The following is a 23,451-nucleotide window of genomic DNA, read 5'->3' on the forward strand; positions in this document are numbered from 1 at the left end:
AGAGAAGAAAATCATGAGTCATCGTTTCCTGACATAAGAATTATTTTGCTTTTACATCAGCTTACACATAGATATTAGAATTCCATTATAATGCTTAACATAACTTTTAAATGCTTGTTTTAATCATATGTATAGTAATCATCCTTAGTTTTAAAATAAATTGTTTACAAGATCTTTTTTTTTTCCTTTATTTAAAATAATTTACTGGGGAAATAAGTATTTCTGTAATGAGTTACATGAACTGACTTGCTGGTTATGTTCCCTTTCACACACCTTAGAGTTAGATAACATCTTTTCATAGTACTTTTATTCTTAGAATGCTTTGTTTCTCATTTTGCATGAATTAGTCATTGAATGGAAATATATTTGACTACATAAAGAAATGAGCATACTGTGGCCTACACACATACATACAGAAGTGGCCTACACTAGTAAAAGTAGTTTCGCTCTTAACTAGGAACCTCCACCAGATTTTTGGTTTGGTGGGAGTTTTTTTTAAGCTTAAGTAGAAAATATTTTTTGTTTCAATATCATTCATCTAGCAGTCTTAATGTCGACATAATTGTCAAATTAATTAGTAAGTCTGCAGTGGGTACAGTTTAAAAAACAACAGCAAAAACAACCCAAAGCATCCAAATTACTGCCATTTTTGCAAACAAAATTGATTTTTATTTCCTCCAGCTTTTGAAAGACCTTTTCATGTATGTAGTCTTCTTTTAACGAGCTGAATTATCTGTAAGATGTTGTACTGGATTTATTATTTGCCAGAGCCTCGAAGTGGAGAGGAGGCAACTTTTTCAAAGCCTGGGAGTTTTGAAACCAGTAGCACTGACTATATAGATTGGGATGGTCAAGAAAGACAAGTCTCTCACAGGATATTGGTGCACCTCCACAGGGCTGTTTCATATAGAGTTATTTCATCTCCCTGTGATTCATCCCATTATTTTTTTCTGCACACTCATTCATTCCCACAATAACTTCATTTGTCGAGGATAAACACATTAGTAAGAGCTCTTGTGTTTAGGAAACAGAGCGGCTGATCTCCTTTCAGAATTACAGTGACCACCTTCTTACCAAAGGTGGATCCAAAGGTTTTGGACCCTGTTGCAAACCTGATGTACAGCCCCGTGGCTGTGGACGTCTTCCCAGAACTGTGTGCTGAGGTCCAGATGCAGAGCACTGCTCTGACACACCTACGGTTAGCTACAGCAAGAAATGACTGAAGGATTTGGTGCTCTCACTATTCAAAATGCGATAACGTTGCTATCAGCTGATGAATTGTCCCTGAAAAAGTATTGATGGTTTTGCTTCAGATCTGGTAAAGAGCTGCTGACGTGTTTGTTGCAAAAAGGCTGTTAGATTTAGGAGGTAATTATGCTGAATTTTGTATTTTTTGAGACATTTGTGAGAGCTTTCTAACTGTGGGACTTGACCCAGTGAAATGTTAGATTTTAGAGCAGCATACTGTGTCAAAGTGTATGCATGAGACATTTCTGAGATGATACAGCTTGTGTAGTGCCCAACACAGGTGTCTGAATTATTTGCTAAAAAATGAGTTTGCATGCAGGGTAGAATGATCAGAAACCAGGTTTTGGATATAGGCAATCCAGGAACACATAGTGGTGCAGCCCTTAGCTTGAAGTTTGCAGGATAGATAACTAGTTCTTGAATTGCTTTATTATATTACATGGCATCTCTGTTAAGACTTGATTTGTGTATGTAATATCTTAGATCAATTATTATATTATATTAGTATTGCTCTAAACTTTTACTGGCTAAAAAGGGTTGAAATCTGCTTTTCCATGAAAATGACAGTAACAGTAGGAATGACCACGTGGTCTTCTCCATAAGCTGTGTTTCCATGTTTCATGAACTGGAAAGAGCAATTCTTTTTCTTGTTTTTTTTGTTGATTTTTTTTTTTTCCTTCCTATCAAGGGCAAGTTATAGTTTTGTTACAGGAAAATAAGATTTATGTTTAACAATAGTCTCATTAGTCTTTTAGATCTCTCATACCTACTATTGCATACTAATTTTGGTGGAAAATAAACAGAAGTGGGTGATGGGTTAGTGTGCTACACCAACACAATGCTGTCTTGGGTAACTAAATTTTCTAGAAGAGGTTAATATGTTTGGTGTAAAGCATGGAACACAGTATTATATGAAGAGTTTACTGGTTAAAATTGGAGATGGTAAGGGTTTGAGGAACAGTAGGGCAGGTAACAGTTGACTGTAATCGGGATGACAGTGGGCTATGCAGGAACAAGCAGGAGATTACTGGTAGCCTGCTGCTTTAACTGGTGACACTGTTACTAGGCATGTTTCGATGAAATTAGCTGATGAACTAAAGTTAAGAGAGAGCCTCAATTAGAAAGAGGCTTCAGAGATTGGACAAAACAAGCAAATGACAATGGAGACTGAAATAATAAAAATTTAGTGACCCAGATGGTACATCAGTCCAGATTCTCTGCTCAGGAAACAAGAAGCAACAAGCATCTCAAGCGTGTGAAGGTCACGGATTGAGAGACAGGGAGCTGCCAGTATGATATGATTACGAGAAAGCAAAAGTAATCCTGAGATACACTGGGAAGATCTAACAGAGAGGAAACGCTCGTGTTTGTGGGGAGGCCTGGGGCACTGCATGGTTCTAGGTGCCTCTATTTGAGGACAGCAACTCCAAATGGGTGGCACACTGCAAGGCTGCCTGTTGCCTTGATCATTCTCTTCAGAGAAGGACAAGAGTATGTCTTCTTCAGCCTGATACTCAGTGGGCATCTGATAGCATTCTGAGTTCACTGAGGGAAGGGGAAGATTCTGAAACTGAAGAGCTCATTGTTGGCACAAACGGACATAATCTGAGTAAATAGAAGCTGAAAATCTCAGAACCTCATTCCTTTGCTTAGAGGTTTTCCTGAAGTAGAACAATGAAACAGCAGGCAGCAGATGGACCAAGGCCTACCCTGAGAGCAGGAAGAAGGCTTCCTGCTGGATGGGCTGAAACAGGAGTGCTTACCTGGGCTAATGAACAGTTGTGTTCCAGTCTGGCAAAAAGCCATAGCAGTTTCCAAATACTGTTGTGGTGTGTGCAGCCAAGATGTTGAGTATGACATGGAACCAAGAAATGGGCTACTGTCATCATTTTACAGAGGTTAATCTGAGGCTAATGTATAAGGCTGTTGTAGGAGATTACATGCTTATCTCCCTCTCAGCAAAATAATTTAATTTTGAAGAAGGGTTTGTGCGTTCAATGTCACCACTTTGTTTTCATTCATGGTTCCTTTTTCATTCTTCCTCATGTGTGTGCTGTGGTTTTTCTTTTGTAGAACAGTTCGTGTCTGGCTGAAGAGAGACAGTGGGCAGTACTGGCCCAGCATATACCATGCAATGCCATGTAAGTATAAGGAGATGTTCGCTATCTACTGGGTATTTGTAAAATGGGTTTTCTCGTTATGATGAAACTTCATGTTTTTGACCATTTGCAAGCTTACCACTTCGTATTAAATATTATTCTTGAACAATCCTCTTGGTTTCTGTGAAGCTTTACTAAGTTGCATGCTAATGCTTCTGAGAGACATCAGGGATTACAGCAGCAAAAGGATACAGATATGCTGGCAAGGGATGAACGTTTAATGCAAACATAGATTAAAAAGTGTGGAGCTCAAAAAGTAGTCTTGCATTCTGCCACTAATGGAGTCCATAAAGCTTTGTAAGTCTCCAGTATAAATCACTCTGCCCTTCCTACTGCATGTGCTCAGTCCATTAGAGTGCAATGGTAAATGGTTTTATTTGGTAAGAACTTAATATCCTGTGTCAGCTAATATGATGGAGAGGATACTGGACAGGGAAGGCAACTCTTCCAGTGGAGAAGCAGAATCATTTTACCCCTGCAATTAAATGTGCAAAACCAAATCTCTGTAATGGATCCCTCCAGTATGGTCTGCTGTATGTCTCCTCTCCTAAAGACTGTTCACACTTTAAAAGAAACTGCAGATTGATGTCCATTTTTCCAAGAGACAGTTGAAGAAATCACAGCCCTAGCTATTTGTCATAACCCCTGTGTTGAGTGCAGGAGTATAAGCCTGCAGGTCACCAGCAGCAAAGGTATGCTGATGTTCTTCAGTCAGCTTCAGATGTGCTAGGTTAGGCTGTCTTTGGAAAGCTTATGAAGCTGACCTTAAACCTACAGATTGGGGAGCATTTATCAAGTCCCATCGAGGTATTCTTACTGTCTGGAGAAATAATTATTTTCAGCTAAGATAGCTAGATTTGAAAGAGATATCTGTCTCCATGGTACGTAAAATATTTACTAGATATAAGTTTTAGTACCACAACATCAACTTGGGACTTTAGAGTGGCCATAGTGTTTGACTGCCTCCTCTAAGAAAGTGTTCATTTGGTAGAGAAGAGGATCTGTCGTCTTCCTTTGGTGATGGACTAGCTCATAAGAATATGTCAAGCCTCAAAGGTATTTTCTGCTCAAGAGTTTGCACAAAAAGGTATTGGAAACCAGCTAATGATGTAGCAGTCTGTGAAGCTCTGTCACAATCGCTAACAGTGGCCTGAGTTCCCTTGACCTGTCCTAAGAGTTGTTTGCTTTCCCCAGTCAAACTGTTAAGAAATGGCTATTATAGCAGTTTGGCATTAATACTTCTATCTTTCTGTGTGGTGTTTTTGCATACATTTGCATTTTAAAGTCTTAGGTCCTCCTCTGGTCTCAGCAAGGCTGCATTATTGCCAGTAATAACAGCTTCACTGGAAATGATGGAGTAGATCCAGATCTACTAAAAGGGGACTATTTTAAAGTCCGTTCATAAATTTGAACACCTGACACAGCTCCTTCGCTTGGAAGGCTGGTAAACTTTTGAGCCATGGGATATTAAAATTGTGCTGTGATATTCACCAATTTCAGGAGTGATCCGCTATAATTGATGACTGGAGCAATGCCAGTTACATTGTTACCAGCCATGGCTTTAAGCTTGGAAATCATAGGAAGGGCTCTGAGTCAGCCTCTGCACAAGTCTGCTCTTGACTGGAAATGATCGTTGTGTCTCTTTCTGTGTGGATCACCTTTTTGATGGTCCTCTGCTTTAGGTTCATACTGGGTTTTGTTGTTTAGGGAACGACGACTGCCCAGAGGTTCTCTGTGTAAAAATGTAGTAGGCATGATGGTGCCTTTGTGCTGCTTAGCAAGCTATGAGTGGAGGTCCCACCTATAGATACCTTGTTAGCATGACTTGTGACTTTGATGGTGCATAACCTACACCATTTAATGATTTGATATCAGGTAGCCTTAATAACTGATCTTGTGCCCTGGTTACTCTGGGACATAAAGAGGATGAGGAGTTGGGCTGAGCTGGCCATATGCTTTGGTCAAGCTCTATACCCAAGTGGGACCACCAGTGCATTCTGAACATGAAACCCATTAAATATCTGGAAAAAAGATCAAGATTGTAGATCATCTCTTCTGAGTAGGGATACTTGCTGCTCTTTAGCAGTGGGATTTCCCCAATTAGAAAGTTTTATGCCCTGCCTATTGGTGTTTCTGTGGTTGAAAAATTCCAGACAACATCATGACCACATTTTTGATCACAGAATCACAGAATCGTCTAGGTTGGAAAGGACCTTGAAGATCATCTAGTCCAACCGTTAACCTAGCACTGACAGTTCCCAACTACACAATATCCCTCAGCGCTGTCAACCCAACTCTTAAACACCTCCAGGGATGGGGACCCCACCACTTCCCTGGGCAGCCCATTCCAACGCCTAACAACCCGTTCTGTAAAGAAATGCTTCCTAATATCCAGTCTAAACCTTCCCTGGTGCAACTTGAGGCCATTCCCTCTTGTCCTATCGCTTGTTACTTGGTTAAAGGGACTCATCCCCAGCTCTCTGCAACCTCCTTTCAGGTAGCTGTAGAGGGCGATGAGGTCTCCCCTCAGCCTCCTCTTCTCCAGACTAAACAACCCCAGTTCCCTCAGCCGCTCCTCGTACGACATGTGCTCCAGACCCTTCACCAGCTTCATTGCCCTTCTCTGGACACGCTCGAGTAATTCAATGTCCTTTTTGTAGTGAGGGGCCCAAAACTGAACACAGTAATTGAGGTACGGCCTCACCAGTGTCGAGTCCAGGGGTAAGATCCCTTCCCTGTCCCTGCTGGCCACGCTATTTCTGATACAAGCCAGGATGCCATTGGCCTTCTTGGCCACCTGGGCACACTGCTAGCTCATGTTCAGCTGGCTGTCAATCAACACCCCCAGGTCCCTCTCTGACTGGCAGCTCTCCAGCCACTCCTCCCCAAGCCTGTAGCACTGCTGGGGGTTGTTGTGGCCAAAGTGCAGCACCCAGCATTTGGCCTTATTGAAATTCATACAGTTGGCCTTAGCCCATCGCTCCAGCCTGTCTAGGTCTCTCTGCAGAGCCTCCCTAAATCATCTCCTCCATGAGAAAATCCTTGAGATAGAAAGAGCCACGGGTGTTAAACACACTGTTATATTGTCAGTAAGGCAAACTAAGTAAGCTGGAAACCTGGCTAATGCATCTCCTTCACTCCAGCATTGTCTCAACAACTGTATCAACAGACCTCTGATGAGCGTGTTTACCCTCTTAATGGTTTAGATGTATACCCTTAGTTACACATATGTAACACAGATTATAGACATGTAACCACGGTTAGATGTGTGACTTTTGGGCAGTGTCTGTATAGGAGAAAAAAACCCCAACTTAATCGACACAAATTTATGAAAGGAAAAGGGAAGTAAGCTTTGCCAAAAAAAAAAAGCGCCATACAAATACCCAAACCCAACCAAACAAAAAACCTCCCACAGATGGAGGAATGGAGTAAAGGATTTATTGTAGTGAGGAACAGTGCAGTATCCAGTCTTTAAGGCAGATAATACACTGTGTGTCTTCTGATGGTTTTCATAGCTAACACTTTGCTTTGAACAAGAGGGTAGAAAGACTGCAAAGCAAAACATGATCCTTCAGTCTTAAACTATGCCACTTTTAGGCACTTCAAAAAGGGGTCCCTGAAACTGCAGGTACAAAGTTTGTGTTTCTCTTCTACTTCTGTCAGCCTCTAATAGAGGTGACATGCTGTTGAGAGCATGAAGTATGTAATTGGGCTTTTCCTCCAGAATTCATTTTCAAAGGCTAAAATCAGTGTGTATTTGCCCTATATTTAAGATAAAGACTGCAGCCAGATTTCTGCATCAGGAATATCTTACCTGTCACCTGTAGTAGTTCAGATCAATCTTTTTCCAATCTGAAATCCAAATCATAGTTAATACTGAAGTAAGGGGCCTTCAGAGTGCTGTTATTTTTCCTGGATGTTATTTTAAAAGGATCTTAAACATTTCAGAAGCTTAGGGGTTGGGAGGGGGAGGGGTGGTGGTCGGTTTTTTTTTCTCTTCCCCTCTTCTTAATGAGCCTAAGTTCTTAAATATCTGAATATCATCTTATTTTCACTAAAGTGTAAGCCGGTGCAGTCTTGTTACAAATGGCATCACTTTAACTACATTAGCGTAGCTAGTGCGAATGTAATTTTAGTGCTGGCATAATGATTTTTCCAAGAGCATGTGTTACTGAAGAATTCCCTTAGGAAAATGATTTAAGTATCTTCATACTGCTATGACTGTGTACACACACAGGTCTGGAATTTAGAAGTTACTTTTTTTGCAATCAGCCCGTGTCAAGCAGTTGCTTGCACCTTTTGTGTCTGAAGTGTTCCAGGCTACTTGGGAAAAGCATACTTCAAATAGCTAATTTACCTGAGACTTCTTGTCTGCGAGCTGTTTATTGCCTTCAGAGTTACTAGTAGCTCTTTCAATGTATGCACAGTGTTTAAAAGCTGATATGTAGAATATGCCCGTTCTGACATTAAGTGCCTTTAAAAGCATTTGATGTTTATTCTGCTTAGAATTGCTTTTTTTTTTTTTCCTACAACTGCTTCATTCTGCTACGACCCTAGAAGCCTCAATATAATAGTAAGGCACCACCATCTGAAGGGATGATTTGAGATTGCCTTTTCTGAGGAGGAGGTATGGGAAGGAGCAATTTTGTCACTGTTAGTAGCCCTAATTTGTGTTTCCTTTCTGGCTGTTTCCCTGAACTGAAGTATTTTATTTGCATTAACTCAGTCGACCCTTCCAGGAAAGAAATAAATCGAGGTGCCTTCCTGGATGTGGATCTGGTAGGCTTTCTGCTTGTGGTTGGTTGTCCTTTAGGAAGTGTTTCAAGGGGGAGTCAATACTGAAGGTAGAACGAGTTTTGTTTAACAGTCAGCATAGACTCACCTCTTCGTCATATAGCTTTTCTGCCAACTAAACTATCGAGGAAGATTTGCTGAGCTATGGGCTGTTTAATCCTAAGTGAGACATTACACAAATTGAGAATATGGCAGATATACAGTACTGCAAAAGAGAGGACTCCGAGCTTGTTAGTAACTAAAACACTGTGAGTAGTCACAATGGAGAGTAGAAACCAAGAGGAGGGAAAAAAGCAGAACTAAAAGCACATCTGGCTGTATTCTATATTTATCACAAGGATATGGTTTAAAAAACACTCTTATCACTGTCAAAGGAGCAAGAATGCCTGCCCTTAGATGCAGTTGGCAATTGCTGCTGAAAAATAATTCCTGAAGGTTTCTGTTGGGACAGCAGGACTCCCAGCTGCATGCTGCTGTGTTGAACAGTAAAAACAATCCCTGCCTTCTGAATGCAACTTCACTATTTCTCAGTTAAACCAAGCGTAACTCTTGAATTCTTGCAAGAAAATTCTGGTTTTACCCTTGATGTGAACCCTGCCAGATCCTTGAGAGACCATAATATGACTGACTTGTCTGCAATTTAAGAGTACATCCTGATGTTTATTAAAGTAATATTGATATAATAAAACAATGGCTAGTTTTCGATACAATCTTTTATTTTGGCCATAGTATGTGGTACTGTCATAGTGTTGTCTGTGGTGAAACTGGAGTAGGGGACAATTAAGACTCACAGTCCTTATTATTGGCCTATATGTTGATTCCTACAGGTTAACTTTCTTACTGCAGGTATAGGATACAAGCCTCTGACATAATACAGTATTTTCTTTTATTGTCACTAAAGTTCAGGAAAATGTAAAAAACTAAATTATTCGGATAAGTAATCTCTCAGATTTAATCTGAAATGTCAGGTGCCTCTTGTATTAAAACACCATCACTGCTCTTGTATGACATGCCTGTTTTCAGATAACTAATAAGAAAAAATGAAGGAGCTGGAGCAAGACATAGCCATTGTTCCATGTCCTAATAGGATAAGGTTGAATGAATTGCAAGAACACTTTTTTTTTAATGCTTGTCTATTGGAAGGGGCAAAATGCTGAACAGCATCATAAAGCATGTTAGCTAGTTTTAGGCTTTCCAGAACTTCAAGAAAATGAGAATCACAGTTTTGTTAACTTCATCAACATGTTCATTTTTTTCAGCTCCATGTTCATGCATGTCTTTTAACCCGGAAACCAGAAGGCTGTCCATAGGTCTAGACAATGGTACAATCTCAGTAAGTACATCCAAAGATTTCTAGTTGAAATGCTTCCCTTTTGAGAAGTATATGTGTGATGTTGTGGTGAGGATATTTTTGCTAGTGTTTGGGAGAGAGACTTTTTACTGCTAGTGGAACTGAAGCTGTAGTGTAGAAAATGGCAGATTAGTACGAATTTCATTCCAACTGCCACAAAGAGATTGAGTGGAGTTTACAATATTTATTAGGCACTCAACAAACAGTCTTAATTTGCATATATCTTTAAAAGTAACACAGAAAAACAGCTGTTGTTTTATTAAATTTGAGTGCCTTGTTAATCATACCACACCAAAGTTTTCTGAAAGCAGCAATTAAGAGGGGAAAAATCATCTACTGAGAGGCAGAAGGTGGATTTCTGTTCCATATCTAGCTGCTTTTCCAAACTTTAGGGTTCAGATTTTGTTTTCCTCTCACTTCCTTCAGAGGAGTTGCTCCTAACTGTCAGTGCTGTTGCTGAAAGATTTGGTTCATTAAATCGGAGATACGTGTGTGTGAAAAGGAAGCAGGGTATTAAAACAAGAGTCTATCTTTTAGATCTGGGACAGAGGGTAGCAGTTGACTTTAATTCATTGGGTTTGTCTTGTGCAATGATAAGTAAAGAGCTATATCACTTTGTGGAACAGTCATGGGTCAGAGAGGTATTTTTCACCTATGCCTCATCAATAGACTCCTCTTCCAGTTTAAGAGCATTTTACCATAATTTCAGATTTTTACTGCTGTTGTCTCTGCCTTACGGACTTTATAACTGAATGAGTGTTTGCAGGTTGACATAAGGGCAGCTGTCTCCACTAAAGCTAGGATGGTATTTGGGAAAGGATGTGTGACTCTTTTAGTTGTTGCCTGTGAGCTGTATCAAAGATGTGAAGGTTTTGACCTATAAAGCTATTAATGGCTAGTAGCAGAGATTTTTTTTTTTGTGCCTGTAGGAGATTTCTGCTTTTGTATCTAGGAGATGGGACAGCTGCCTGAGAATCCCCTGCACCTCTGAAATTCCCTCCTTCCCACTCTTTGAAATAGCTGTAATTTGCCACTCCTACTACGTAGCACTTTTGTTTTCACCAGGCCTTTGAGGAATGTAAAGGCGACTGTAAATAAGGCATTTAAATACTCTGGCATGATGGAAGAGATGTGTCCTTTGTCTTCGGGGCATTTTGCCTTGAAGAGTCAGGGGGTGCTTGAGTCTGAATTGAGTCAAATATTTTCCATTCTGAAGCTAAAGAAGGTAAATGAGATATGCAGGTGATAAACCAACATGTGACTTTAGGTACTTACAGGTATATATTGCTATGTCTATTTGTTGCTAAGCTGGGCTTTTCTTTTCCCAGTCTTCTGGATACAAGTGCATAGGAGGGGGGAAGGGCTCATCTGTTGCTTGATTTAGTCCCCTGTAGCTGCAGGCAGTGGTGTGGTAGAGGATTGTGCAGAAAACAGATTGTGCTCCACAAGCTTCCACCAGCGATGAAATGTTTCCCTCTGTAGCAAACCTAAGGCTTGTAAGAGAAATGACAACTGTAATGTGCTACAAGAAGCAGTGGATGTGGGAATAGAAGAAGAGCAAGGGTAGCCCCATATTCAAGTCCCAGCAATATTGGGGTGTTAGAGAAAATCCCGAGGTACTTGAAAGTGGGTTACAACCACCCTCTGGAGGAAAGAATAATTTTTCCTTCCTGGGCACAGCTATGATGATTAGTTTAGCACAGGAGTATTCAAACAGGGCACACTGACCAAAAAATAAGAATTTACTGCAACAAGGTGACCTTAGTGCCCTTACTTTTAATTGTGTGACCCTCAAAGGGAAAGTACAGGTAATTTACTTGAGCAGCTTGAAATATTTGGGAATTTGTCAGCTGTTCCATATTAGCACTTCTGGTGACACCTAGCACCCTTGTGTACACTGGGTGCAGGACCAAAAAATGCTGAAAATCATTCTGCATCTTCACTTTGGCTGTGTTGAAGGAAAGCGCTCCAGGCAAGGGCTGTAAGCTGATATGATGCTCATGACAGCGCCACATAATCTCAAACTAATCTTTTTGCAGTTCAAGGAAGTACTGCTTTTACTTTCTGACGTAAACGGGGATAAGAAAGTAGAACTGTCTTTTTTCTTTTACATGAAATTTTTGTAAACTGTATGAATTTTGGTTATGAGCCTCAGAAATGTGTACGGTGCATTTTGAGAAGGATGGGCAGCAATGTTATTGTCATAGAAAGATGTTCCAGCAAAGCCACCATGAGGTGAGCTTGTATAGCCACCTTTCCTTATGAAACAGGGTGACAATTTTTGCTTCTACAGAGATGAAGAGATTGCTTTCAACCTTTTGTAACTTCTCAACATGAAGACTGCACAAACATTTGTGCAACACAGTAGACCATTCTCTTGAGCAAAAGGTTGTCTAGCATCTTGCTTGAGAGCAGTGGTAAGTAAAGAAAAAAAAATCTAGCATTTTTTTTTACACTTTGCAAACATTTTCTGAGAAGAAATGATATTTCTGTTACTTTATGTCTTAGGGATTGCCTGAGGTCCCTTTTGGAAGTCAAAACACTTTATCATGGTCATAAATTCCTTGCTCTGAAGTGGAGAAAAACCTGCTTTAACGGGTGCAAGTCTCTCAAGTTACCACAACAAGAACAAACAGGAAAGGTCTGTGACTTGCAATAGACATGAGACTTCCACAGCCAAGATGAGACTCCTTACCTAATTTCATCCACCTGAAAGTTAGCTTCCTAGATAAAGTTAACCATTAAGTTCTGCATCCAGTAAGGAGAGGTGAATTGTCTTTGGAGACACCCACGTTGCTTACCTTAGAAACTGTTTTAGAATGGCATAAATCTCTCTCCCCATTTTGGGGGAGATTTAAATGAGGGATTTAGTTTTTAGGTAGCTGAAACTTAATTAAATTGATCTTTTTTGCTGACCACGCTTGCGTCTAGATGAAGCTGTTACACACTTCAAGTAGGGCTACAAGGACGACAGGGCTCCAGAATAACCCCTTCAGAATTCTTCCTTGGGGATGGTACTTATTAAGGCAAATTCATCTTCTACATCACCTGATCTTGCAGGTTTCTACAAGTTTGGCCATAAACAGCACTTTGAATACCTGAAACTGAGTCAGGCTCTGCCTGCTGATGTCTACCTTTCCCCTCTGCCACTGTGGGAAGTTTACTATTTTTTCCTTCAAGAAAACTACATGATAGTTTCTGTTTTCTCCTAGTTATGCTTTATAAAGTGAAAACGCTGTAATTATTTTATAGAGCTTTCTTTGCAACAGACATAGATGTAGGGTCTGACAGTAGATTTAAGAGTCTTCATTCTCTTCCATTTCTGAAGCGGCTTTGTTCTCTGGAAGACATGAGAGTGCTGTCAACCACTTGTGTGAACAGGATGAAGTCAAGTCTTTAAGGAGATTCACAGTGTGCTGTCAAAATGACATCGTCTATCAGAGTACAGACTGGGAACTAGGTTGTGAGTGAGTAACACATAACTAATATATAAAGATTATTGACTCTGAGAAATTGCTTCAGTTGCCTAAGCTGAGGTCTCTAGTGCTATTTTGGGATACATCAGTTGGCATCCACCTGCAGCTTTGAAAAGACATGGGTCTTCCTTAGACCTTGGGCCTTGCCAGCTGGCCCCATGGCCAAGGACTCAGAAATGGCACACACCTGAGTATGGGTTTTGTTTGCCTTAACAAGAGTCATTTGAAACAAGATGCTACTAATATCTCCAGGATGAGGATTTACAGAGGTCTTAGGCTCAAGTTTGTGGTGGCTGCATGTTTCAGTGTGAAGGAAGTATGCTCCGTGAAGGTATAGTTGAGAGTCTTTGTACAACAGTGGGCACTAGACTGGACAGTCTTTTCAGATACTCAAGAATTCTCCTTTCTGCTTTGTGAAGGTTTTCATGGTACCAAGTCATTATTGTAATAATAAGCTTATTGAAACAGCCAAGACTGATCACTAACATTTTCAGTATGGTAAAAAAGGCAGTAAGGTAGCTCCAAAAAAACCTCTGAAGAGCAAAGAGCGGTCTTGCCAGAAAAAATGTTTTTAATCCCTGCAGGGAGGGATTTGGTTTTGCCATCCTGAGTGCTCTAATATATCCCAGCCCCTCCTGTGCAAAAGGGCTCACGCAGGACTCAGAAATCTTTCTCCGTTCTATTAACAAGCACCGACTGAGCTGTGTGGGTGACCCCAGCCTTTCTAGCTCATTAAGAAGAGCCAAAAAGCTGCCTAATGAGAACTGAGCGTCAGCAGCTCTGAGAGGAGCAAACATCTACATATGGAAGGATAGAAAAACAGTTTCTGCTGGTACAATGTTAAAGAGATGTAGTCGGTGTTTTTGTAGTGCAGATGACACAATGTATGTGCAATAGGGCATGAATTTCTTGAGCAAGGTGCCCTGTGCTAAAATACCTGTCTATTGACGCAACTAATACACGTGGCCTTGAGAGAGAGAGAGGGAAATGAGTGCAGTGGAAGAACACATGATAGTGTAAAGGGGACCAGAGAGTAAAATACCCGGAGAAAGAATAGAAAATATAAAACAAAAAAATGCATCACAAATTATCATATGCTTTCAAAGAAGAAAATGAGAAGCAAGAAGTCTTCAGGGGAAAAAAAAAAGAAGGAAAAATTGTATTCAGGTTAATTGGAACTGTTTATTTTATACTGTATTTGTTTATCTCTTTGGATGTAGTGCTGTATTAATAGTACATAGCTGTGGTTTGCATTAAAGCTTACAGAGCTAATCAATACTTGGGTAAACCTTAGAAACTGCCGTTGTGTTTGATTCACTGTATTACAATGGAGAGACTCAAAAGGCTTTTCAGTCTTCCACTGAAACTGTGGGACTGTTCAGATCATGAAACAGAATGGCCACATCAAATTTATCAAGGGAAAAATGCAAGGAAAAATGCAAAGAAAAATGAGAACGCAAAACATGCTTTTCATCCCACCCAAAGTCACCAGCGTCTGTGTGCCACCACAGTCAAACCTGGGGACAGCCAAATTGGTGGGAAAGGCAGACATATTCTCCCACCATATGTTGTAGCAATTGAAGCCATTTCTCTTTAGGTAATGACAGCAGAAAGTTAGCATTCATAGCAAAGGGCCTTGCTTCAAGTAGGCTTTATATAAAGCATTTCATGCGGTGGTTTGGTGTTCTTCAGGCAGTGGTTAATGAAAACCACTTCCCCTGTAAGTAGCTAGGGAGGTATAGCAGATTTCTAATGTTCTGTGGTTTGTAGAGTTAAGGTGTCCCTGGTATGTCCAGCTGACTTGAAATTGATTTGTTACTGCTGTTTAAATAACACTCCCCACTGTAATCCTCAGATGCCAGCAGAAAGCTAATGGGAGGTGGAGCAGATTAAGGAAAGGAAGATGAAGTAGAGCAATTCAAGAGAACATATTTATAACTAACTTATGAACAGAAACCTAGTAACAGCAAAATACGTAGCTGCCTCAAATCACTCACAGTTGTTTTCCTGGAAGCCTGGGATCTGTAGATGTTCCACAGATGTAGCCTCTCCATGTTGGTGCCAAGCAGTAGATGTGATGTGTTAGGGTAATCTTGGTGCTGGAAAGCTGTGCAGATTGCCTACAGTGACCCTGCAGAAAATGTAGAGTGACTTCTCTTTTAATTCCAGTTTGGAAACTGGATAAATACCAGTTTTTGGTGGTTAGAATGTCTCTTCATGCTCATTTGCACTAAACATTTGGTTTGCCTTAAATATATTCTATAGGCTCCTGAAGTCCAGTCCTCTCTATGCTTGCATAGTGCTTTTGGCAATGCTTATACAGAACATTTCACAACTGTATGCTTTAAAATTTATGTTATCTTGTGTTTGTAACATTTCTTTTATTTTTTCAGCCTATTTCAGATTAAATGAGTTAGATTTTACTTCTTCTGTCCCCTGGCTAGATTTAGCTCAGGGAGTTTCTGTGTAGTTTGCTATAAATTATTAATATGATGTGGTTTTACACTCCTTCATTTTTCTTTATTTCTCTGAGTACATGGTGTACACATGTAGATACCTGACAGCAGCCTGAAAGCTAATTCTCTTGAAAGACATCAGTTCTATGATCTACTTTTAGTCTGTTCCTGGGCTGCAGTTGCCCTTTTGCTAGTCTGCCAACGTTGTCTATAACACTTAAGTTTCTTTGGCATTTCATAGAATCATAGAATGGTTTGGGTTAGAAGGGACATTGAAGATCATCTAGTTCCAACCCCCTGCCATGGGCAGGGACACCTTCCACTAGACCAGGTTGCTCAAAGCCCTGTCCAACCTGGCCTTGAACACTGCCAGGGAGGGGACATCCACAACTTCTCTGGGCAACCTGTGCCAGTGCCTCACCACCCTCACAGGGAAGAATTTCTTCCTTCTATCTAATCTGAATCTACCCTCTTTCAGTTTAAAACCATTACCCCTCATCCTATCACTACACTCCCTGAAAAAGAGTCCCTCCCCATCTTTCCTGTAGCCCCCTTTAAGCACTGGAATGCTGCTATAAGGTCTCCCTGGAGCCTTCTCTTCTCCAGGCTGAACAACCCCAACTCTCTCAGCCTGTCCTCGTAAGGGAGGTTCTCCAGCCCCCTGATCATCTTTGTGGTCTCCTGGACCTGCTCGACTAGGTCCATGTCTTTCTTATGTTGCAGGCCCCAGAGCTGGACACAGCACTGCAGGTGGGGTCTCCCAAGAGCAGAGTAGAGGGAGAGAATAACCTCCCTCGACCTGCTGGTCACACTTCTCTTGACACAGCGCAGGATATGGTTGCCTTTCTTCCTGCAGTGATGCCACAGAGCCTACCTTTTGCCTGAGTGTTTCCTCTAGAGAGATGTTGCAGGGGTTTTGTTGTGGCCATTCTGTTTCCCCAGCTTTGAGCAAGTCTGCTTTTCAAAAAAGTGGCAGAGACACACAGGTGCTCAGTCAGTTTAACCACATAGGGTTTTTCCAGGAGCCGAGGCTGCCGTGCAGACTCGTAGCTGCTGTTTTCATCATTTCCTTGTGCAAAAGCCATATTGGTGGTTAAACAGCAGCACCAAGGCATCAGGACTGCAGAACCAGTCCCCATAGGTGTGGTCTTCCCTGGCTGCAGGAGCGAGCCCTGCTGCTCACACCACACACTCTCCCCAGGCAGCCCCAGCCTGTGCTAAACTCTCCATCCCACAAACAACTGCTTGATAGCCACAGCAAAGCAGTAGCAAAGTAAGAACGTCCTTTTGAGATACCAGAATAAATATTAACCAATAGTGGGATAAAATCAAAGGGGAAAAAAGTCTGGATTTCTGTTTGTCTGAAGCACTGAGACTTCTGAACGGGAACCTTAAATGTATTCACATCATGGTTTATTAGTACCTAGTTTGGATTGAGCAACTTCAGGGGGCTCTTACATATTTATTGGGTCTCCCGAGTGTTCAGGTTGGGGTGTAGTGTATGCAGACATATGGATACATGTGTATACACACATCCATGTGTGTGCGCACATAACTGTGTACACATGTAACTGTGTACACATGCAGGTTTCTGCCCAGGCAGTACTGAGCAATAAGAGTTTGCTACATGCCAGATCTCAGGTCTCATTTTGTGGTAACTCGGCTCATAGCCAACCATTTATGTCAGCTTTTTTGACTTCTTTTTTAATAGCTCGCTTATCTCCGCCGTTCTGTTCAGAAGCACTCTTGATGTTGTTTCTTAGGCAGCTTTAAGAAGTGAAATAATTTAGTTTTTTAGATGGAGGTACTTAAAATTAGCAAAAGTAGACAGGGCTGTGGTTGCAAACAAGGGAGAATTTACCTTGGTAAGGAATTCAAATGAAAACACTCAAACACTTTACATCTCTAAGCACTGTTTCTTTTGTTTTTTCTTTCTTCTCCCTCAGGAATTCATTTTATCAGAAGATTACAACAAGATGACACTAGTGAAAAGTTACCAGGGTAAGAATCATGATCTGTGTTAATTGGTTTGTATTGTCATTAATTTTTGTTAATGTTCTCTTAAGGAGTGTGAATGGAGAGAAGTTTCCTTTACAGTGATTGATTTTTTTTTTTTTTTTTAAACTGATGTAAATGATGGTTCTATCAATAGATCAATAATGTGCTTTGTTCTGAGATTGCAAGACTTTTAAAGAGCTGTTTCATGTTCTGTTTTTCCTTTTAAATGTTCCTTTGGAATATTACTGTAGACACCAAACTGTCCAAAATCCAGACCACGTTTGGGAAGAGTAGTATTAATTTTTAATCTTTAGTTTCTTTTGGAAACTAAACCATCTTTTAGGGCTGAGGTGTGTAGGACTGTAGCTTTTGGGATTAGTCTGGTTATATTTCAATAACTGTCGGCTCCAGTAATCTCAAGATTATCAGTGAATACCTGTCATAGTAAAAGGTCAAGAAATGCTAATCCGTGCCTTTTGTAATTATATTCTGGTATTTACTAATGTGATGTTTTGAGAAACCTAGCTTTTTATCCCTGTCAAACCTTTAAAGGACACTCCACTTGGGACAGGTATTCTTACGAAAGTAACAAATACATGCAAAAATTTATTCTTATATCTCTTTTGCTGTCAGACTAAGAGGTGATATGATATTATATGCTAAGCATTGTTTCTGTGTAGGAGCCTCTGACATGTTGGCTTGAGATTTCTCACATTTTAAAATATGTATTTATTCATATATTTTGAGGTTATACCTTGAAATGTTGAGAGGATAATTTAAATCTCTAAATGGAGGCTCTGGGGAATCACTCTGTAGCATTTAAATTTTATAAGTATGAAGAGAATCTTGATTTTTGCAGAGCATGGCTAACATGCGTTGGCTTTTGAGTGGTTTACTTCAGCTCTTTCATGAATGCCTGCTGTGTTGTAAAATTAAGCTAGAATGCCTGCATTTTTTCTTAGCTTGTAAAAACTGAAGAAAAATATGCAGTGATGATAAAATATGTATGTGAATCTTAAATAAGATTTCTGCAGTCTGACTGTGCAAGTCTTTGGTATCCGAATTTGCAATTGCTCCATAATCACCGAAGTTTGACACACCTATGTTTCATATTTAAGGTTTGTTGCACTGAACAGTCCTACTGACTGATCTGTAGCCCCTTTTGTTATTAGCTCATCCATTTGTGTGCTTAGATTCAATCTTGCACGCTAATCACAGCCTAGGAAGGGTAAACGGAAGTCTTTTCCTCTTCATGTGCAGAACAACATATGCATGAGACCACCTTTCTTGATGAGTTCTTCAGGCAAAAGGCTGAAAATTTTGCAAGGGGGGAATGTATATCTTGGCAGTATGGCAGAATAGCCAGTTAGCTGTGTCAGCTCACTCAAGGCCTGGGGAGCACCCCTCATAAAAATAAAATTAAAAAAAAAAAAAACAGGAAGGATAATGAAGGATGTTCTTATGGCCTTCTGTTGCAGTGTGCTAGATTGCTGTTGCAGAGCATTAGAGGTGGCCTTTGGAAAGGAAGAGGCCACGGAAAACCTCCGTGTTTTTATGGAGTTCAGATGGCATCCCCCAGATGTTGGACAACAAAGAAGTCTAATGAGGGTCCATTAACATCAGTAGAGAGGCAGTACTACTGACCACAGTCCCAAACTGAGTTGCCTCCTTCCTAGACTGCCTGTCTCAGCATGGGAAGGTTTTTGATCAGTTCTGGTCATTTTGTGCCAGGACTCTCAGATAATGTGCTAGAAGATTTTATCTGAAAGCTGTGCACTTATTTTAGGGTAAGAGAAGCAATACTTGTGCCCAGAATAGGCATAATTTCAGTTCTAGCCCAAACCACAGCAGTTGCCGACAGTGGATGGTGTCTGATTTCAGGTGCTTAAACCAGTGCATGTGATGCCCACTGATGCTGTGTCCCTCAGGGACATGGAGCTCCTGCCCTGTTTTGCTCCCTTGCTTCCAGAGTTTGTTTGGTCTTTTCCTTGTTTAAGCTGATGAAAACTGTATTCCCCTAATTTAAAAAATAGTGGCAGTGTGCAAGTGGCCTAGTTTTGGGAGTGGAAAGAAAGTGTGGTGATTCCAGGCTGCTGGGATCCCCCAAATTCATGTGTGTCGGGGTGTCTGTATAGTAATCCCCTCTGTGCAAGGGTTAAAGAAGCATTAGGGCTGGTGTTCTGCTTTCTGCACATTGCCAACTGCATGGGCAAAAGTTTGGTTTCCCTTCAGGTACTGCTGGATATGCTTTTTTTCTACCCCCACTGCTAGTTTAGGAAGGCCAGACTGCTGCTAGTGCTGCAACTGGAGATGGCGACCAGGCTCGGGGAAAGACAGGTCCCAAATCATTGCTACAGGAGTGACAAGACACAGTGAAGGGCCATTCAGTTTCGGTAGGAAGCTTTCCCTGGAACAACTGTCAGTAGCTGCCATAACACAGCTAGGCAGGACATGGGAATGGAGGAGAGCTTGTGTATGATAAAGACGTGCTCTGCCCAGCTTACCAGCAGTGCTGGCAACCCACACTGAGCTACACAAACCTTTCTGGACCACTCCTCTGTCAAGACCAGAAATGACATGGCACTGAGTAGGTTACAGCAACCCAGGGTCAATCTCTGGTTGCCTCAGCTTCATTGGAAAGTCCCAAGGGGCAATTGCAGAGAGCAGGGTTTTGATGGTGCAAGGGAGGAAAACAAAACAGAGATTCCCCACTGTTTGTAGTGCACCGATGTCCTGAGGCTGCCTGCTGCTCTGCAGCACAGTGCCTCCCACCAGCCCCCATCCATAGAGACACGCTTCCTGATTCTCTGCTCTTCATGCCGCATGTTGGTGGGGGAGTGGAGTACCCCCTCTACCAGTACCCTAGGCTTGGCTGGACCCGTACTGGAGCTCTGGGGTGCTGGGGATACATCACAAAAGCAAAATGCACTGACAGCTGCTGTCAGTCATGGGTTCCTGCAGTTCCATCAGATCACGCAGCTGTAGGCAATTCCATGCTCCTCTTCCTACAGTTACCTCCATCCAGGACACAGGATCTGGGTTTACAGAGTCCAGAGGTGCTGCTGGGACACAGCAAGGAGGAGAGAGACCCACGTTCATCTTGCTCTCTGGGAGATTATGCAGAGAAGGGCCACATAGTCCTTTGGGTAGATATATGATTCAACAGAGTTGAACTTTCCTCACCTGGTCCAGAAGGACTCCCCTCCACAATCCCATCCCTGTAGTACACCTTCCTCACGTGGCCATACCGAGGTATAGGGGTTGGCATAAGCATCTTGGCAAAGCCATGGCACAAGGAAAAACATAATTAAAAAGGAACATGAAGTTTTGTTGGGTATGGTGGCCTTCTAGTGGTTCGTTTGTAAAAACCTTACTTTTAAAAAGTGTTGGTTTTGTTTAAAGTTTTCAAATAAGGCCTTTATATTCTTTATTTTAGCAGGAGTAAATCATGTTATTTAGCCTACCAAGGGGCTACCCAGCTTAGCCATGCTGGCTGTTTTTGTGTGTGCTAGCTTTGTAAATGTTCAGCAGTGCTCTTAAAAGTAGCACCATGCCCAGTGACTGGTGGGCTATCAGTCATCTCCCACAACAAGGTATTATAAGTAGCTGAAGCTATTGTAGTGATTAAAGAACATTATTTGTGTCTTGAAAGGTCATGATTATGTTTGCCAAACGATCTGCTAGTGACAGAGAATGACAGCATGTGCATAGGCTGTGCTTTGGTCTTGGCAGGGGTCTGCGGCCAGGTCCAGTGTCATACAGCAGCCCGGCACTGGCAGCATACATGGCTGGATGTGCTCTGTGGACGTTTTGCTGTGATGCTGTGTCTGGAGTTGTGAAATCTTCTGTTTCTTGAAACGAATCAAAACATAGAGATTGGGGATGTGACACAGTATTAGTAGTCAGAACTCTGGGGTGTGTCACAGAGCATTGGCCTACTACAGGCACTAACTCCTTCCCTTGCGTGAGGAGGGGTAGTGCAAGTGTTTGGACGGTGCTATTTGAGATGCTCTTGGAAATTAAACTTTTCATTCTGTGTTGGTCTTTTGTTGGTCTATCACAGTCCCCTCTTCAGCCGCAGCACCAGCTGCAGGCATGGACCACCTCTGCTCATAGCAACTTTCTCTTTCCCCTGGCAACACCTCTCATGCTCCTGTGAGACTGTGGGTGTTGAAGAAACCCTTCCCTCCCCTCAGCAGCCTCGGCTGAGCCCCCTCCAGCCCCTCACAGGCTGGTCCAGCTGCATGACTGTGGCTGCTTCCCACTCTGCACAACCTTCTCCACCCTGCTCCTTGCAGCTGCGCCTTCTTGCCAGGGGCCACATTTCCAGTCTGTGCCCCCTCTGGATGATATAACAGCTCCTGCTTTTTTAATACTTTTGTTTTAAATTTATTTAACATGTGCTTGTTCTGCCGAGCAGGATTTGTAGACCTGCTTCTGCCCATGCTTTCTTCAGCCTGCCCATTTTGGGGGTGTCACCCTGTCTCCTTGTTTTCAGGCCAGCTCACACCAAGCCATTACTTCTGCTTTCCCCTACGCACAACCTCTTGTGCTTTTCTTGCACATGCTAAACCTTTCATTCTTACTACTAACTTCCACCTCTCTTTTGGTGTTTGCTGCTGCTTTTCACTGTTATAACTGTCCCTTTCTCCCAGCACAGCTTCTTGCCATGCACTATGCGTGGCCATGCACTGGCTGTGTTTCTCGACCTTTGCCTTTACACACAGTACAGACCCTCCTTTCCCCTGCGCTCACTGCCGGCATCTCAGCGTGCACCTCCTGGCTGCAGCTGCTCTTCTCTAGGCACAACCCTTTCATCCTCTTTCCAACCTGCTCTTTGCACAGTGCTGGCTGCTGCTTTCTCATAGCAGGAGTGCAGCTCCCCTGCTCCCTCTGACCCTTCAGCTGTAGATGGACCTGCTCCCTTCTCCTGTCTGCTCCTTCTCTACCTTCTGTACAGTGTAATCTTCCCCTGCACATGGGCTCTGTTCTCATGCTGGCTTACAGGGATCTGCTTTTGCCTGGTGCTTGCTGTGGCTTTTTCTGTACTGTGACCGCATCACCCTCCATCCTGCTATCTCCATCCTGCTCTTGTTGCATTGAGCAGCTTTGGAAGTGTTTACTTCACTTTTTTTCTGCACACAAATGGTGATCAAACTTTCCATGAAGGACCAGCTTTTTGTTTGCTACTTCATGATCCTGAACCTGTGTTAATCTTAGGGCCCAGACCTCTTCCTTGTTCCACTATCAACTTCCAACCTTCTGACATTTTGCTTCTTTAAGCCTTACATGGGTCAATTTCCTTCTAAATGACAAGCGACTTTCTATTTGCACTTGTCCTCTCTTTCCTCCTTTTCTTAGATGACCTCCACTGTGCTCTTGCACTTGGTTCAGGGATTTCTGCCATCAGCATGTGTGTGGTGGCACCAGCTAATATGTGCATCACTTGCAGATAGACAACAGAGTGCTGAATTGAAATCTATTTTGAGGGAGGAAGGATAAACAAAGTTATCACGCACACCCCTTCCACCTCTTGGCATGTACACATTTCTTTAATGTCTATTCCTTACTTGCCAGAGAGAACTGCCTCACCACCCACAGGCAGTACTTCTAGCAAAAGGTAGCAAAAGCCCTGCCTTTTAGAAGAGGTTTTAGGAGGAGATTGGAGGAGATTTAGGAGAGTTGGGTGGTACCAGCTATCCCCAGTTCAAACAATGAGAAGCTGACACTAACAGTAGCAGTTGCCATGTACTGAGAAAACGTTCCTGGACAGGCCTTGAACAGCCTGATCTCAGCCAGCTTTGCACATCCCATGGAAGCGTATGGGTCTTGTCTACGGCACTGCTGGTGCACACAAGCCCCTGGGACGTATATACAAGCCCATCAGGTGCTTGTAGCACTATGCATCCCATCGTGGCCCTTTCTGCAGTGCACCACTCCACCAGCTAGTGCAGCTGCTCCAGCGGAGA

At 42.1% G+C, this 23,451-nt stretch overlaps 1 protein-coding gene across 4 annotated transcripts in view; it reads left to right on the forward strand.

Moving 5' to 3' along the window:
- WDFY2 (WD repeat and FYVE domain containing 2) overlaps positions 1 to 23,451 on the forward strand; it is a 74,702-nt gene that overhangs the window by 31,557 nt on the left and 19,694 nt on the right. For all 4 annotated transcript variants that reach the window (XR_012622079.1, XR_012622080.1, XM_074815762.1 and 1 more), the window contains exons 2-4: positions 3,322 to 3,389; positions 9,461 to 9,534; positions 17,431 to 17,485. Coding sequence is in view for 2 of the 4 variants with exons in the window: in XM_074815762.1 (XP_074671863.1) it covers positions 3,322 to 3,389; positions 9,461 to 9,534; positions 17,431 to 17,485 (197 nt within the window). In the remaining 2 variants the exon portion in view is untranslated. The remainder of the gene's footprint in view (positions 1 to 3,321; positions 3,390 to 9,460; positions 9,535 to 17,430; positions 17,486 to 23,451) is intronic.

This window comes from Strix aluco, chromosome 2, assembly GCF_031877795.1.
Source record: "Strix aluco isolate bStrAlu1 chromosome 2, bStrAlu1.hap1, whole genome shotgun sequence".
NCBI lineage: Eukaryota > Metazoa > Chordata > Aves > Strigiformes > Strigidae > Strix > Strix aluco.